This window comes from Coenobita brevimanus, chromosome 71 (assembly GCF_032717465.1).
Source record: "Coenobita brevimanus isolate Jiangsu-jjx chromosome 71, ASM3271746v2, whole genome shotgun sequence".
In the NCBI taxonomy this organism is placed as follows: domain Eukaryota; kingdom Metazoa; phylum Arthropoda; class Malacostraca; order Decapoda; family Coenobitidae; genus Coenobita; species Coenobita brevimanus.
Window position 1 is genome coordinate 5,282,224 of NC_137024.1, and position 16,693 is coordinate 5,298,916.

Here is a 16,693-nt window from a genome sequence, read left to right on the forward strand (position 1 = left end):
GCAAGGAGGTAGAGTGGGAAGCAGACGGGGAGGCAGGTAGGTATACATGTTGGTAGGGATGAAAGGAGGTAAGAGAGACGGACAAGGGGGTAAGGTAGGAAGAAAGGTAAGTAGTTAAGGAGGTAGGTAATTTGGGAAAAGCAACAAGAAGTGCAAATTATCCTTTATATGGTGAAGGAATTATTTGCACCTTAGTACCATAGTGTAACAGAATGGCTGCATAACCTTAGATCGACGCAAAAAACGAGTCCACTGTACAGTACACGGCAAGGATCATACGTGACTGTCTTCGCGACCCTGTTGTGGCAAAACGCAGCCAGTACGGTATTTTCGAAAGCGAGTATGGTAGAGGTGAGTTCAGTTCGAATATGCCTCCTACTCTCATTGCTCAGTCTTTCTTTCCATGTGAGTTATGAGTTACAAACGATACATGTATACGCACATGAGAAACAAACTTTGGGAAATATCATGAATTTTCTTGCAAATGTTGCCTCTTTTTTCATCACTAATATTTATTTATTTGTCTGTTGTTTATTTATTCATGCATTCGTTTAAGTATTTACTGAAAGGCAGGAGTTATGTTAAGGTGGGGCTGGGTAAACAAGATTGGATGGGATGAAAGAGTACAACCTGTGAAAGTGGGGATGGTACGCGGGGTAACGTTAGTGAGGTAAAGGTGTAAATCAAAGTTTTCGCCCAGAAAATCAAGAACAGGAATAACACGACGTACGAATACACTGCTCTCCGGTACCTTTTTCAGCAGGTAAAAATATATCTGTACACTCTGATTTTATTGCTGATTGAGATACTGGCCTCTTTTTTCATGTGTTCCAGTAGTGTCTGTACAGCGACAGGACTCACCCCAATGTAATGGTGTTTCTTTTGCCACTTTGGTATCTTCTCAACGCGGCACCAGTAGAATGTGTCTTGCGTGTGTGGCACTGTGACACTCTGACTCACCCGCCACACCTGCGCATCCTCTGGCACCTTCTGGTGGAATGGCATCAACACTAAGGCGAACCTGATGGAAATAAACGCTTATGAGGGTATACAGAAGCAGGCAGGGTACACAGACTTAAAGACAGGGTAAAATACAGAAAACATACATTGTAACATAATACGAAGAAAGTTTACAAAAATATGTGCAGAGAGCAACAACTCTTAGTGTCGAAGACTCATGGCAGCAATGCATATAAACCAGGAAGACAGAAACAATTCTATACGATTATAGGTAGGCAGATTTTTCTGGCTCTTTGGACCAGTCCAGGTGGATCTAAACTGTCTGGGCCTCTCTAGATGCTTGTGAGAATGGACTGAGACCAGTCTTCTCCTGAATGCTTGTCCTCTTAAATGGGAGAATCGAGTGGGAGCAACAAAGAAACAATTAATTGAGTTATGTAAATAAATTAAAGATAATGGGTCAGATGAAGTATTAATGTCAAATATTAATGCACAATTGCTTCTGTTTCATATAAAAGAAGAGATATGATAATCTGGTAGTTGTTCAACATCATTTATAATACTGGGATTCTTACCACACGCTGTTAGTGCAAAATTGAAATATAATTACCTTAAACCAGTGTTACAGTTCTCGTCCTTGAGGAATTTCTACTGAAGAATACTTGCTACTGCCGTCTTTACCTTTTATATTTCTTTGAAATTAAAAAAAATTAAATTCTTCTCCAGACATAATTTTTCCACTAATTTAGGCATAAATGAGTGGCTTCAATTTTGGTCTTAGTGATCATTAATTTCATTAAGAACCCTCATTATAATTAACACCTTCCCACATTAGTACTTGCTGTCAGTTATGTGAAATCCATTTTTGTTTTAACATTTATATTTTGAGTACAGTGACAGTTTTTATGCTATTAGGTGTTTACCCTCTACCAAAAACTACCCTTTTTGCCTGGTGCTAATGTGCAGCATTGTGTACGAGGAGCAGTCGATAGTAATATAGCTCGTCAGTTCAGCCCAGAATACGGGACGAGTAGTCCAGTCTGGACAAGTTGAACTGCTTCGCCAGAACTCCCATGAAACTGGCCTAGTCAGGCTGGACTGGTCGTGAAAATGCACTATACTTTGTTTACTCTAACTTGGCCTAGATTTTCATGCTTTTGCAGCTAATTTCACAGAGCTCAGTGGTAGAAAAATACAATGCTACGGCTCTACATTCCTTCCATAGCATTTTTCATTGATCAGCATCATATTCCAGTGCTAATGTATTCCTACAGTTCAGCATTCATGTTGGAGAAATGGAAAGTTCAGGCCAAGATAGTGTACCTTGAGTATAGTAGTTAGCCAAGTGTCAAACGCATGCATCAGTGACGTACTTGTTTCCCCGATTAGGTCCGTGGTAGGAAGGGTGTTCGTCACTGGGGTCGCTGTCTCCCCACGCGTACAGCAGCCGCACAGTCTCATTCTGTCATAGAAAGTTTGGCACACAGCTTTAATCCCGTCAGTCCAGTTATATCTTTTTTTCTGTTTTTATTCTTGCTCAAGTATTTTATTCAGATTAGGATGGAATTTTCCAAGTGGACGGGTTATGTATTTCCGTCGTTCTATCTTTCCCTGCAAGTGGTATCTTCGAAAAAAAAAAATCGTCTTGTTGGTTGGAATAAACAAAATTAAGAAACATTATGTAATTTGCACAAAACTGCATGCCACTACTCGCAGCAAAACCCATCACCCACAGGCAATCTAGAAACACAACTAGAAAGGTCAAACAGCGTCACACGAGCAGGTTTTCTGGCATTTTTTTTTCTGGCAACACTGTCCTGGCAACATTTGGTAATTTTTCAAGGAATATTTTAACACAAACTTTCACAGCCACAGGCAACCTCTGAAAAGTTACCACCATCATCGAGCTACCTGAGAAAAATCTGCCACAAAACTGCTCCTGTGGCACCTCCTTAATTGTACAGGTGACACACGTACAGTATATAGCGCTACACCTCAGCTATACAATATAATTTTACTCTCTGACATTCAAACAATAGAGCTAGCAAAACAACATGTCAAGTGTGCTCGACTATGTGCTGATGTTCGCCCAGGTAAATCGGTCTGGTATATCCTTATCGTGGGCCTGCTCAGTCTCTTCCAACAACTGCAATCGCACATTTACCGTAAGGACGTAGTCGTGTGGGTCGCAGGTGTTGATGTCCCTGGCCACAACAAGGACGGTGTGCGTGTCGTTCTCGCGTGCGTGCAGCGGCCGCCAGTCAGCGTGGTCGTCGAGGGGCGGTGTGAGTTCACCCACGCCGTGGCGGTCCTGCAGGAACAGTCGTCCGTCCTTCACCCAGGCGGTGATCATGTCCCCGCCAGTCATCCCGCCATTAGACGAGAACCCGAACCCCAGCCAGCCACGGGTGCGAGCATGGATCTCCCACACCACTTCCTGCATCGGAACACTGGTACACTGGTACTTAGGAATACCAAAAGAAGCATAACAATGACACAGCAATATTATCAGGGAAATTATAACTCAGCAGCCATACGGCCATACGCCGGAACCAGGAACCCTAGCTAGCCACGGGTGGGAGCATGGATCTCCCACACCACCTCCTGCATCGGAACACTAGTACTTATTAATAGGACAGGAAGCATAACACTGAAATAGCAAAATTGTTAGGGAAAATGTCACCACCAGCCATCCCGACACCCGACACAGGCCGAAAACACGAACCCTAGCCAGTCAAAGGTGCGGTCATGGGTCTCCCACACCACCTCCCGTCAGGGACAGAGATGCTTAGCACTAATATATATATATATATATATATATATATATATATATAGACTGACACAGTAACACTGTCGGGGAAAACATAGCACGCCAGTCATTATGTCGTTGGTCAAGAATATGGACACTAGCCAGCCGCATGTGCGGGCATTTATCTCCCACAATACCCCTGTAGAGAAACATGTACACAGCAGAAACTGGTTTGTCTGCCTTAACCATTCGACTGTTGGGGTGAACAAAATCGTTTAGTGTTATGCTAATTTGATTCCTTGAGCGTACCAAGAGTGGAGAAAGTCACTCAAGATGGTTTTTTAATGATTTGCTAGGACCTCCCAGCTGAACAAAATCTTCTGTTGTTAGGCTGGAAAAAGATGTGTACGTGCCTCAGCTACAAGGAAAGTATTAAATTATAAGCAAGCCCCTCCACGGTCACTTATGGAATACTTGAAATTGTCCAATGTAATCAGCATCCATACCACATTACAGAGTGTAGTCAGTAGCATCACAGAAAGATCAGACATGTTCTTTCATTATATGCTGCAAAAATTAAAAAAAAAAAAAAAAACTCTTCCACAGGTTTACCTTCTTAGTTCTGATATTGTGGGCTTGTGACTTTGTTTTTATTGTTTCTCAGTACCAGCCCATCTGTTCGAGCAGACCCATTGACTGAAGATGTGCAGCTTGTCCCTATGGGGTTGTTCCATAGCTTTTCTACACAGTTGATGTGTCTGCATCTTAGAGTGGCATGTGCTGTGCAGTGCTCCATTATGTATGTTATGTTGTGTGGGTCTATTCTAGAAGCAGGGCACGTGTCGTCTGTGATTCCACCAAACCCTTGTCTAACCTGGAAGTTGAGGAAGGCTGGTTGATGTCGTGATCTAAGCCTACTTAGGTGAAATTGGTGACATCCTTTGAAGGACACCTTTGACAGGTGGATGTCAGGAGGGAGGGGGGCTTGTAATATGGCGTTCTGAACAAGGTGCTGTATTGTCTTGCACTTGAAATGCTTATTCTAGTGTTGGAATATCTGAAGGTAGGATGTTGCTGTAGAGGGTCTGATAATATTTCTGTGGTGATTGTTTTATATGCACTGGTGTGTTGTGTGTCTCTGCCATGTGATGACAGTGGTGTTGTTTATTGGGACAGGCTGCTACACAGGACTGTGTGACTTTCACGTCAAGGTATCTCTGACAGGCAGGACTTTAGTTTCAGAGTGTAAGTGAGCTGTGGCAGTGGTTTTGGTGCAACCATTGCTGAAGAGTAGGACGTTGTTCTGCATGGTTTGCAAGGTGTTGCACTGAGTATTAGATAGGATGGGAGCCCATGCATGGGAGGGTATATGGCATCGCAAACCTAATGTATTGTTAGTAAAGCGAGTGCTTCTTTTTGTTGCCCAATTTTTGGCCCTGTAATTACCCAGAGTGCATTAAGTTTGGGGTGCATCATCTCTTGGTGTCTTGTAGGAGTCCGGTGTCATATGTTGCTCCAAGGATCTTACTCAAGTGAATGTATGGCACACATACATTGTTCATGTTAATGTTTACTGGTGGTGATGAGTGTGGTGGTGGGTTTGGATGGGGTGATCATCAGCCTGTTATTATCAGCCCAAGTCTGTCGTGTGTTGAGGTAGTTCTGCTGCAGTGTGCAGGCTATGTCTGCAGTGTGGTATGAGATTGTGATAGTGATGTCACCTGCATATGAGGCAATGTTTGTGTGACACTGGGGTGTAGGAATATCGTGCAATATATGTATGGATTGAAGAAGGTGAGTGAGAGAACAGAGCCCTATGGAACAATGTTAGGGAGATTTCGAGTTCGTGATGACTTGCAGTGGAATGTAACATGTACTTGTCTACCAAGCAAATTGTTGTCAATCCAAACCTAGGAAACACGGATTTTCTACCTTAATGATCATAGTGTTTTTTTTTTTTTAATGCGAGGAAGAAGGAACCAAAGGCCGCTAGCCCGCAATTATTGTTCCTTCCAAGAGAAAAACAAAATATAAGAGTGAGATTCCTGGATACACTGCGTCTGAAAGGCTGGAGATCATAGGAAGCAGGAAATAAATACAGAGGGAGACAGTTCCAGAGTTGACCTGTTGCATAAATGAGAGACTGGGAGTAACGGTTAACACTTGCATTAGAGAGATTGACAGAAAAGGGATGAGAGGTGGAGGAATACATGCAGACAGTTCAGAGGAGCAGTGACCATTGAAGTAGTGATAGAAAAGAGATAAAGAGGCAACAGTGCAGAGAAGAGACAGAGGTTGAAGGAAGTCAGTAAGAGGAGGAGGGTTGATGAAACAAAAAGCCTTTGACTCCACCATGTTGAGAAGAGCTGTATGTGGGGAGCCTCCCCACACATGAGAGTTGTACTCTACACAGGGGCAGATAAAACCCGTGTACAGAGTCAACAATTGTGCAGGGATAAAGAAGGAACGGAGTCGGCATAGCACACCGAATCTCTTGGAAGCAGATTTTACAAGAGATGTAATATGATCTTTCCAAGATAAGTCCCGAGTAAATGAAACGCCAATCATGTTCAAAGATGATGCAGGATTAAGCTGAATATTATTAAACATTAGTGGGTATACCTGTGGAAGATTATGTCGGGTTGATAGATGTAAAAACTGAGTCTTTGATGCATTAAAAACAACAACATTATTTTTACCCCAATCAGAGATATGAGCCAAGTCAGACATTAGGTGTGCCATAGCCTCATCCCTTGTTTATTGAAGTAACTGCTGAGATGGACGTTGCGGGAACCGAATGGAAAGGTGAAGGGTGGAGTCATCAGCGAATGAGTGGATAGGGTTAGATGTACAGCTTAGAAGGTCATTGATGAATGAAAGGAAGAGAGTTGGTGATAGAACAGAGCCCTAAGGAACACCACTGTTGATATCTAGGAGAAGAACGATGGCTGTCTACAACAGCGGCTATAGAACGACCAGAAAGGAAGCTAGCGATGAGGGCACAGATAGAAAGATAGAAACCGTAAGAGGGCAGCTTGGAAATGAAAGATTTATGCCAGACTCGATCGAAAGCCTTTGAGATGTCAAGTGCAATGGCAAAGCTTTCGTCAAAGTCCCGAAAGGAGGATGACCAGGAGTCTGAAAGGTAGGTGAGAAGATCGCCAGTGGAGAGTCCCTGACGGAACCCATACTGACGATCAGAGAGAAGGTTGTGATAGGAAAGATACTTTAAAATTTTTCAATAAAGAATTGACTCGAAAACTTTTGAGATACAGGATGTTAAAGCAATTGGACGATAGTTAGAGGGTTGGGAATGGTCACCCTTCTTTGGGACTGCCGGAATGAGAGCAAACTTCCAGCAAGAAGGAAAGATAGAAGTTGATAGACAAAGGCGAAAGAGTTTGCCTAGGCAGGGTGTAAGCACAGATGCACAGTTCTTGAGGACAACAGGAGGGACTCCATCAGGTCTATATGCCTTATTAGTATTGAGGCCTGTGATGGCAGAAAATACATCAGCTGAAGAAATTTTAATGTCAGCCATGAGGAAGTCAGAGCGGGGAAGTGATGGAGGAACAGCACCGGAATCGTCTAAGGTGGATTTGGAGGAGAAAGTCCGAGTGAAGAGATCTGCTTTATCAGTAGAAGAAATAGCTACAGAGCCATCAGAGTAGAAAAGAGGAGAGAAGGATGATGAGCTAAAGTAGTTAGAAAGGTTTTTGGCAAGGTGCCAGAAGGAGCGGGAAGAATTCGAGTTGGAGAGTTGAGAGCATTTAGTATGGATGAAATTATTTTTAGCAGAGCAAAGGACAGACTTAGGACGATTCTGGGCAGAAACATATAGAAGATGTGATTCAGGGGTGGTTTGGCTCCGGTACGATTTATAGGCCCTCTCCTTGTTGCAGACAGCATTTGAATAAGCGTGATTAAACCAAGGTTTTCTTGCATTAGTCACAGGATATGACTAATGCAAGAGAATAACCCAAGAGAATAACCTCCATAATGCACAAGGCACACCCAGATGGCTCCCGGCCATGGAAGCAATAATCATTCCAGGGAAAATCAAAGAAATACTGCCTGAGTGCCTCCCAATCCGCAGCTCCAAAGTGCCACAGACGACATCTCTTTGGAGGGTCCACAGGCCGTACCGGAGCGATAGGACAGGTATAGGTGATAAGGTTGTGATCAGAGGAGCCCAACGGAGAGAAAAGATTAACAGTGTAATCAACAGGATTATTTGTAAGGAAAAGGCCAAGTATGTTGATGTTCTCTCCAAGACGGTCAGGGATATGGTAGGATGCTGAACAAGCTGCTCTAGGTCATTAAGGATAGAAAAGGTGTAGGCTTGTTCACCAGGTGGATCAGCGAAAGGAAAGGAGAGCCAAAGGTGGTGGTGAACATTGAAATCTCCTAGAATGGAGATTTCAGAGAAAGGAGAAATGGATAGAATGTGTTCCAACGTAGAAGGAAGATAGTCAAAGAATTTTTGATAGTCTGTAGAATTAGGAGATTAGTCAACAGCTCAGATATATTTAGTCAGAGAATGACAGCCGAAGCAAGAGCGTAGAGAATTCAGAAGAATCGAGTTCAGGAACGCAAGAGCAAGATAAGTCGTTGCGTTTATATACACAACAGCCACTTTTGGCTTTGAAATGAGTATAAAGAATGTAGGAGGATACAGAAAAGGGTCTGCTTCAGTTGCCTCGGACAGCTGAGTCCCAGTTAGAAAAAGAAGATGAGGTTTAGAGAAGGAGATGTGGTGCTCAACAGCGCAAAAGTTAGAGAAAAGGCCGCGAATGTTGCAGAAATGAAGAAGAGAGTCAGACAGTGGTTCCAAGCAGCTTGAGTCATCACTGGGAAAGGGGCAGATGATGGGGGCATTTATGGTCCCCTACCCCGGGGACTGTGAGGCCATGTGTTGCACTGCCATGATTTCTTTAAATTTTGGAAAAGGAAGTGTAGTGTGTACTGTGCATGTAGTTTGGTGTTGATAGTTAGAGAAACTTGTATTGGAGAGCATGCTGGCCTACTCTTTGTGTTACTGAGACACTGAAAAAGTTCAGCAAAAAGGGATGGTCGGGACCTAGTCTCGAGGGCTGATGAAACGGGAGCTCCAGCTCTCCCTGTCATCAGCTTTCCATTGACCTTGGGAGTGCTGCCCTACTTGACTGATGCTATAGCCTACTTCTCAGATTGGCATTAATCGAAGCCATCTTTACTACAGTTGAGGATAACATTTAATTTTTTCAGTCCGATTACCTCTCATATTTTGTTCGTTTTTGCCTGTCCCCATCCCGGAGGGACTCGGGTACAGGTACTGTTTTCACTCGGTTTGTCTGTCTGTTTGTTTGTTTGTTTGTTTGCTTGTTTGTTTGTCTGTTTGTCTGAGTGTCTGTTAACAACTTTTACTCAAAAACTATTGGTGTGATTTTTATTAAATTTTGGGCTAAATTGGGCCAAGGCCTTGGATGTAGGCCCCCCAAATGTAAAAGGACGGGGATGGATAAAAATCGTTTTTTCGTCATAACTCCCTTCAAATTCGTCACAGCGACATGAAACCAAAACCTAAAGGTGCATCTTTCAAATCTGTATCCTATACTATGCTTCATTGCATCAGGGGGGTCACGCCGCAGTTAGTGGGAGACGGGTCAGTGTCAGGTGGATGGGTATGTGGGTTGATAGGTGGGTTGATGGGTAGATGGGGGAAAGGTCCATTGAGGAATAGCTCCATGGGATAAGCAGGTCAATGGCTGGAACAGGTCCGTGTGAGAAGAAAGGTCTGTGAGTGAATCAGTCCATCACGGAAATGGGCCCAAGTGGAAATATAGGCTCAAAGGGTAAAAATGTATCCATGGGGAAAATTGGTCCATGGCAGAAAATAGGTCTATTAGGGGATTCGGTTTTTCCCCATGGAGTGAAAATAGTTGCATGAGGGAAAACAGCCCCAAGAGGGAAACAAGTCCATCAGTGGAAAACTGGTCCATGGAGAAAATAGGTTCATGGAGACAACAGGTCCATGATGAAAATAGGCCCATGGGGAAAGTAGGTTAAGAGGGCAAAAAGGTCCATGGAGAAAGTAGGTTCAGAAGGAAAATAGGCCCATGGTGAAAATAGGTCCATGGGGGAAGTAATATGTTTATGAAGAAAAATAGGTCAATAGGGGAAATAGGATCACAAGGGAAAATACGTTCATGGCAAAAAATAAGTCCATGGGCAAGACTGGTCAATGAGAGAACAGATCCCTGAGGAAAAATAGATGGGGACTGCCTCTTAGGGGGTGTAGTTGGAGACAGGTATATGTGCTAATGATCTTGACACAACATCATCGTTACTGTCATCATGTCGTGCTACAGGCAGTGTAGCAGGAAAGCAACTGCGGTAATAGGCTACTAATGAATAATAATAAAAAAAGACATTACATATGTAACAAAAGAGATGCAGTCATCACTGTCGTCATCCTGACGACAAAAGAGATGCAGAAAACAATGTAAGGGAAAATAGCAAAGTGGGAGAACTGTTAACTGCATACCTAGTAAACTGGGTCGGATACAGACACTGTGAATCAGTTCTATATTTAGCTTCTCTCGGGTAAGCTGGGTATCCAGCCAGCTTCACGGAGTTTGTCCCACACAGCTGCTTGGGGAAGGTATAATATCCAAAATAAATTACTGAGAAAAAGATGCTACTAAGCTTCCTATGTGATTCAGACAATGACCTCTTGGCCCACGCACCTGCTTGTTTAGGTCCGGTGTCCAGAACACTGTGAAAACGCCATCAGGATCCAGCACGGCCTGGTGTGTGTGGGCGGCGTGGTGGTGGGCGGGCAGGGCAGACAACTGCACTTCGGCTGCCACGTCAAGTCTGGGTCTGTCGTGTCTGTCCGCCTCACTGATGCCAGTCATAACAGCCGCCACCGCTACCACCCGCCACAACAGCCCCGTCAGACCCATACCTGCAACACTGGCGAGGGACAAAAAAAAGGTTTTGATTAACATCTATCAATCACACGAGGATCATTAAATTCTTCAATCTATTAACGAAGTTTTTGCTCCCACTAACTTCATACAGGTATATTTAGCGCCTGTCATTCCATCATTTCTTGTAATGCAACCATCAGGTGACTCTACATAGAGTGTCAAGCTTAACGGTTTTCCTTAATCGGAATTCTTTAACTACGTTGGATGGTAACATTACACCCTTTCCCTGGGGTAGGGACGAAAATGTTGTCCCTGAAATCCCTATGAGCTTGAAGGCAAAATGGGAGAGTGGTGGGGATAAGGGTTTACTCATCTCCAATTTTTACCTCCAGGAGCGGTATAGGAAACTTTGGACTCGAGTACTGTGCCTACCCCTGGCCCAGTAAACAGGGAGGTTCGTATGTCTGTATGGGGTATGAGAGGCGTAAAAAATGAATAAGAGTGGAAGCAGTGATTGTGTTCAAGAATGCAAAGCATACGGCGTGGTACTGTGTGAAACAAAGATGAAAATGAGTGACGTGGGTGAGTGTTAAGGTGTGAAGTACGTAAGGTCAGTGTGTGTGCGAGAGAACGGTGTCAGTGAGTAATGAAAGGATTATAAACATGTACACGAGATGTGTATATGTTAAGTTCAAAATGGTGAAGATGGTGTTTGTTTCTTGTAATGACAAAGGTGAGAAGAAAGACTGGCTTGAGGGATACTCGGGGCCTGGAGTATCCAGCACAATATCTGCAAAAGTTCTCACTGAATTTCATTGAAATTTTTTAGAGAAGTGGGCCATGGACCAGGAAAGAATTGATTAAATTTGGGGGCGGATCCGGATTCGGATCCGGATCCTATATCCACGGATCCTGATCCGGATGCTTTTTAATGGCAATGGCATTGGCGGAGAACTGCGTCCTCTGAGCACTTTCTAGTTCCAACTGTTATTTCCCTAAGAATCCAGTGAGAGAGCAAAGGAGTAGGACTCCCTAACAAGCTTCCAGTCAAATCCATCTCGTTACTAGGATGCTGATTTGCAGGATAAAGATGAGGCATGGGAGTTTCAGCTCTCTCGTTTCTCTGTCTTGTCTGCAAAATAAGTCTTAATAGAGAATGACCGCATACAAATATTTATTTTTTCGCAGGAAAGACAAAAAAAAAAAAAAAAAAAAACAGTTCAGAATCTTCCTGTTTCTTTTTCTTTCTTTTTTTTTTCTACAAAAACAAATCTGATTTACTAGGGGAAAATAGTGGTAAGATGTTTGTGAATCTGGCCATATGTCGTACGTAAGGGTTAGACAGCCGTATTTTATGTGGCATACCAGTCTTCGTAACACTTTTAACAGATTTTTTTTTTTTTTCACCGATATCCCATTTTTCGACTTTCTCCTATTTTTCTTTTCTTTTTTTAAACCGATTTTACTGATTTGTAAAACAATCATTGTAAATTTTACACCTTGATATTCTCTTATTTTATCTGTACATGTATATTGTTGTCAACGTTTCCCTCATTAATGTACTATACAAGAAGTAAAGTATTGTTGTATCACCGTCCCACACTGCCAAAGGCTCCAACAGTAGTTCAGTATAGGAAGGGCGTTGCCCAGTGAGTTGCTCTTCCTATGGTCAGCATTTCGGTGTGCAACAACGAGATCAGCTCAGGTGCTGTAAATAAGTCCTGGCTTCTTAATTTTGCTGTCTTTATTTTCCAAATTATAACAATTAATGCTTGCCAACTACACTTCACTGTTTTCACAAGTACCGGAGCTATACAGTACAATGGTCACTAACTGCACTAACATTGATTTGACACTGAACTAAACTCATACTGAACTAAAACTCCTTTAGTCCCTTCCCCATCCTTATATAAGCTTCCTGTATACTAGAATGATCTACCACGTTCTCGGAGAAGTAACAGTTACTCGTACCAACTAGGAGACATCCAAAATAGCCAGAGTTTTTTTTACACCGCATAACACTCTAAATTATTTAGCATACAAACTGAGATAAAATTACATAATTTAACAATTACAAAACTAAAGCATTATAGAAAAAAGAAGAACACAATAATCAATGTACAACTTACAAAATGCCACTTCTCACAAATAGCAGGCTAACTGGCAACTCTGACTCATACCTGCAAAATACAAGAAATACTGAGAACCTTCCAGTCGTCCAGACAAAACTACACAGTGTATACAAACAGAACCCTTAATCCAAAGTAAACATTTTATTATACACAAAATAGTCCTTCCACTTATCAGGTCTTCTGTGCTGCTTCCGACGATGTCCCTGCTCCTCCACACAGTCCACTCCTCCTGAAATGTCTTGGTCCTTTTCCTGATGCGCTTCTTCTCTTGAGACACTGTCACCATTCTCTTGTACTTCAGCTACTTGGTCCTCCTCCTCATCTTTGGCTGCAGGAGAACATGATTCCTCGGACACGTCCCAGCTGCACTGCCACAGATGATTCACATGCACCACCGTTCGGAGAGACTTCCCGCCTCCCCGAATCCAGTACGTTATGTTTGATAGGTGTGAGGCTTATCCCAAGGGCTCTGCAACTTCAATGACTGTCCTTTCTTCCGCCGAGGATTGTGTAATCAAACTTTGTCACCATCTTTGAAGCTCACCTCCCCTGCCGTGACATCATACTTGCACTTCATCACTTTGCCTGAAAACTTTATAGAGCTTCTTGCACTTGATGATGTGTTTTAGCCAGCCTTTCCTGAAGATGCTTCGCATAGCTGGAGGTGGCTATAGGCATCTCTTCACCAGATCGTCTTTCCATTAAGAAGTCAATGGGTAAACGTAACTCCTGGCCCAGCATCGGTTTGGCGAGGTGTACCCGGTAGACTCATGGGATGCAGATCGATATGACATCAGCAACACACGTAATTTCTGGTCCCATTCCATATGTCCCTCTACGCAGTACTTGCCCAGTTCTTGTCCAGGGTCCAGTTGAATTTCTCCACCATCCCATCTGACTGTGGCCTTAGTGGGGTCATCCTGGTCTTCTTGATCCCCAGTAACTTGCAGCACTTACGGAACACAACAGACTCGAAGTTTCTACCCTGATCTGAATGTAACTCTTGTGCATCCCAAAATGACAGAAAAACTGGTCAACCAACACCTGAGCAACAGTCACAGCCTCTTGATCAGGGATGACATAGGCATGTGGCCACTTTGTGAAGTAGTCCATGGCGACATATATATACCGATTTCCTCTTTCAGTGAGTGGCAAAGGTCCAGCAATGTCCACCACGACTCTTTCCATCAGTGCACCCTCTTGGTACTGCTGGAGAGGGGCGCAACCACGTTTCTTGGGTCGCTTCTTGGCACAACATACATCGCAGGCCCGACACCACTCTCCAACATCCTGATGCATGCCAGTCCAGTAGAACCTCTGTTGCAGCCAGCTTAGAATTTTCTTCACTCCCACGTGCCCACTAGTGATCTGGTTACGAGACTCATCCAAGATCCCAGGCCTCACTTTCTTCCGAACCATCAGTTGCCAATACTTGCTGAGGCCATTGGGTGTCCCCTACTTACTCTTCAGTAGTCCGTTGTTCAGACGAAGAAAGTCCCATTGCCTCCAGTAGCTCTAAGTTGCAGGGCTGAATCTGGAGACCTCTTCCCAAGATGGTTGCACTGTACTCTGCTTCAGCCACTCTAGCACTGTATCCTCCATTTGCATCCTCTTCAAGTCTTCTTCAGCTGATAGTATCCCTGTCACTATAATATGGCTCCATTTCTTGCTACGATCTCCTATTTTACTTCACTACTGGCACTCTGAGTCACAAGGCTGACAACTCAGGCAGTTAGCATTACCATGTAGCCACCTAGGATGGTGCTGCACCTCATAGTTGTGCTGGTAAAGCTTCCCGAGCCAGCATGACAGTTGTCCTTCCAGATTCTTTGTCGTCTTCAGCCATTTGAGTGCTGCATGGTCCGTCCTGATGATGATCCATACAAGTAAGGATGGAAGAAATCAAGGCTTTTCATCACTGCCAAGAGCTCCGTACAGGTCACACAGTAGTTCCGCTCTGGTGTGCTGAGCTTCTTGCTGTAATATGCCACCACATGCTCTTTTTCGTTCTTCTTCTGCGACAGGACTCCACCAATATCATAGTCACTAGCATTACAGTCCAGGATGAATGGCTGACTCTGATCTGGGTACAGCAATACTGGAGAGCTTGCCAACGCATGCATGAGTTCACGAAGGCTTTCTGAGTCTCTGCTGTCCATGCAAACTTCTGCCTCTTCCCCAATACCTTGTGCAGAGGTGCAGCTATTGTTCCAACGTCCTTGACAAAACACCGGTAGTATGTACGCAAGTCAAGGAAACTTTGCCACTTTCTCTGGATCATTACAGATGCTGCCCTCATCTACAATGTGTCCCAGGTACCTCACTTCTTTCTGGAAGAAGTAGTACTTCTTGGGGTTCAGCTTGAGGTGTGCTGTTCTGTTGAACACCTCCGATAGCCTCTCCAATTCCTGGTCCAAGTCTGTACAAACACAATCACATCGTCAAGATAGATGAGAGCTGTCTGCCAGTGCAGACCTTCCAGTACACAATCCATCAGAAGCTCAAAAGTAGCTGGGGCAATGCATAGGCCAAATGGCATCATGTTAAACTGATATAAACTTCGCCTGGACAAAAAGGTTGTTTTCTCCAGGACCCTCTCTGCAACCTTGACCTGATGGTATCCTGCTTTAATATCTAGGGTGGAGAACCACTTGACACCTGACAGAGCATCCAGGATGTAATCAGTCCTTGGCAGGGGTATGCATCCTCCACTGTCACTTCATTCAGGGCGTGATTATCCACGCAGCACCTTACCAAGCCATCCTTCTTCCTTACCAGAACCACTGCTGATGCCCAAGGGCTGCTGGACTTTTCTATCACTCTTTTACTTTGGAGATTCTCCATCACCTTCTCAATTTTTTGCCATTGGGCTGGCGCCATCCTCCACACTGGCTGTTTAATCGGGCGGTGGTCCCAAGTGTCTATACAATGCTCCACCACATCAGTGCTCCCCTGGTCTAGGTTTCTGATGGAAAAGACATCAGCAAACTCCGTTAGCAGTTGCCTCAACTTCAGCACTTGTGAGTCATCCAGGCATTGGCAACTCCTTGAATTTAGGTCTTGTAGGTGGTCTGGCAGATAACCATCTTCTTTGACTATATTCCTTTTACAGGCCTTCTTGTTATGCCACTTAGGGTCCTTCGCCTGGCACAGTCCCACAATTTCTCCCTCATTGATCTTCTGTGTCTTATGGGAGATTGGCCACAACAAGTGGCACTTAACCTGCGCCTGATTCCACCAAAATCTTCCCCACCATCACTCTGGCCTTTGTCTTGCACCGTACATCCGGTTCCACTATCACTAGACGGGTGTCAAAAGAGCCACTCACCTTACATTGGGGCAGTAGTTCTGATCTTGAGGGTATCACTGTAGTGTGCAGTGCCCTCACTTCACCACCAGAACTGGTACATCTCACTGCCACGATGGGAAACGACTTTTCTTGGACCTTGAGTCTCATGGAGCAGAAGTCCAGCTCACATCCCATAGACAACAGATAGCCCAGACCAAGAAGGCAAGGGTCCTCCATGTCGGCCACATAGACTGGAAGAGTAGCCTCTTGCCCTGCCACTTCAATCTGGACTTCCAGGGGTCCCCTCAGTTTTGCACGTTAACCAGTTATGCCACACAGTTGTTCTGATGACTCAGGCAGAAACCAATGTTGTAATACATCAGGCCTCACAAACGTATGCTCTGAAGCTGAACCAATAACCAGGGAACACCTCTTGCCATCTATTCTTCCATCTACTTGCACACTGTCAATCATAGTTCTCTTGCATTTTCTTGGTGGTGGGGCTACTTGGAAAAAGCTGGCTGGTGATTGCCCCTGAACACCAGCCTTTACTAGTTTTCCGTTTTTTTCTTGTCTTCTGCACCTTTCTTCTTGTCCTCCTTTTTCTTCTTTGGACATTCAAAACTGAAGTGTCCCACCTCACCACATG

General features: G+C 44.1%; 2 protein-coding genes across 2 annotated transcripts in view; one reads left to right on the forward strand and one right to left on the reverse strand.

Moving 5' to 3' along the window:
- LOC145406681 (DBH-like monooxygenase protein 1) overlaps nucleotides 1-16,693 on the forward strand; it is a 588,166-nt gene that overhangs the window by 235,400 nt on the left and 336,073 nt on the right. The window lies entirely within an intron of this gene.
- The window catches only part of LOC145406679 (DBH-like monooxygenase protein 1), a 105,845-nt gene that overhangs the window by 59,614 nt on the left and 29,538 nt on the right, over nucleotides 1-16,693 (reverse strand). Inside the window, exons 2-5 of the mRNA XM_080277776.1 lie at nucleotides 10,438-10,666; nucleotides 3,125-3,397; nucleotides 2,334-2,422; nucleotides 862-1,021 (exon numbers count right to left, since the gene is read on the reverse strand). Coding sequence (XP_080133902.1) covers nucleotides 862-1,021; nucleotides 2,334-2,422; nucleotides 3,125-3,397; nucleotides 10,438-10,656 — 741 coding nt within the window. The 5' untranslated portion in view covers nucleotides 10,657-10,666. The remainder of the gene's footprint in view (nucleotides 1-861; nucleotides 1,022-2,333; nucleotides 2,423-3,124; nucleotides 3,398-10,437; nucleotides 10,667-16,693) is intronic.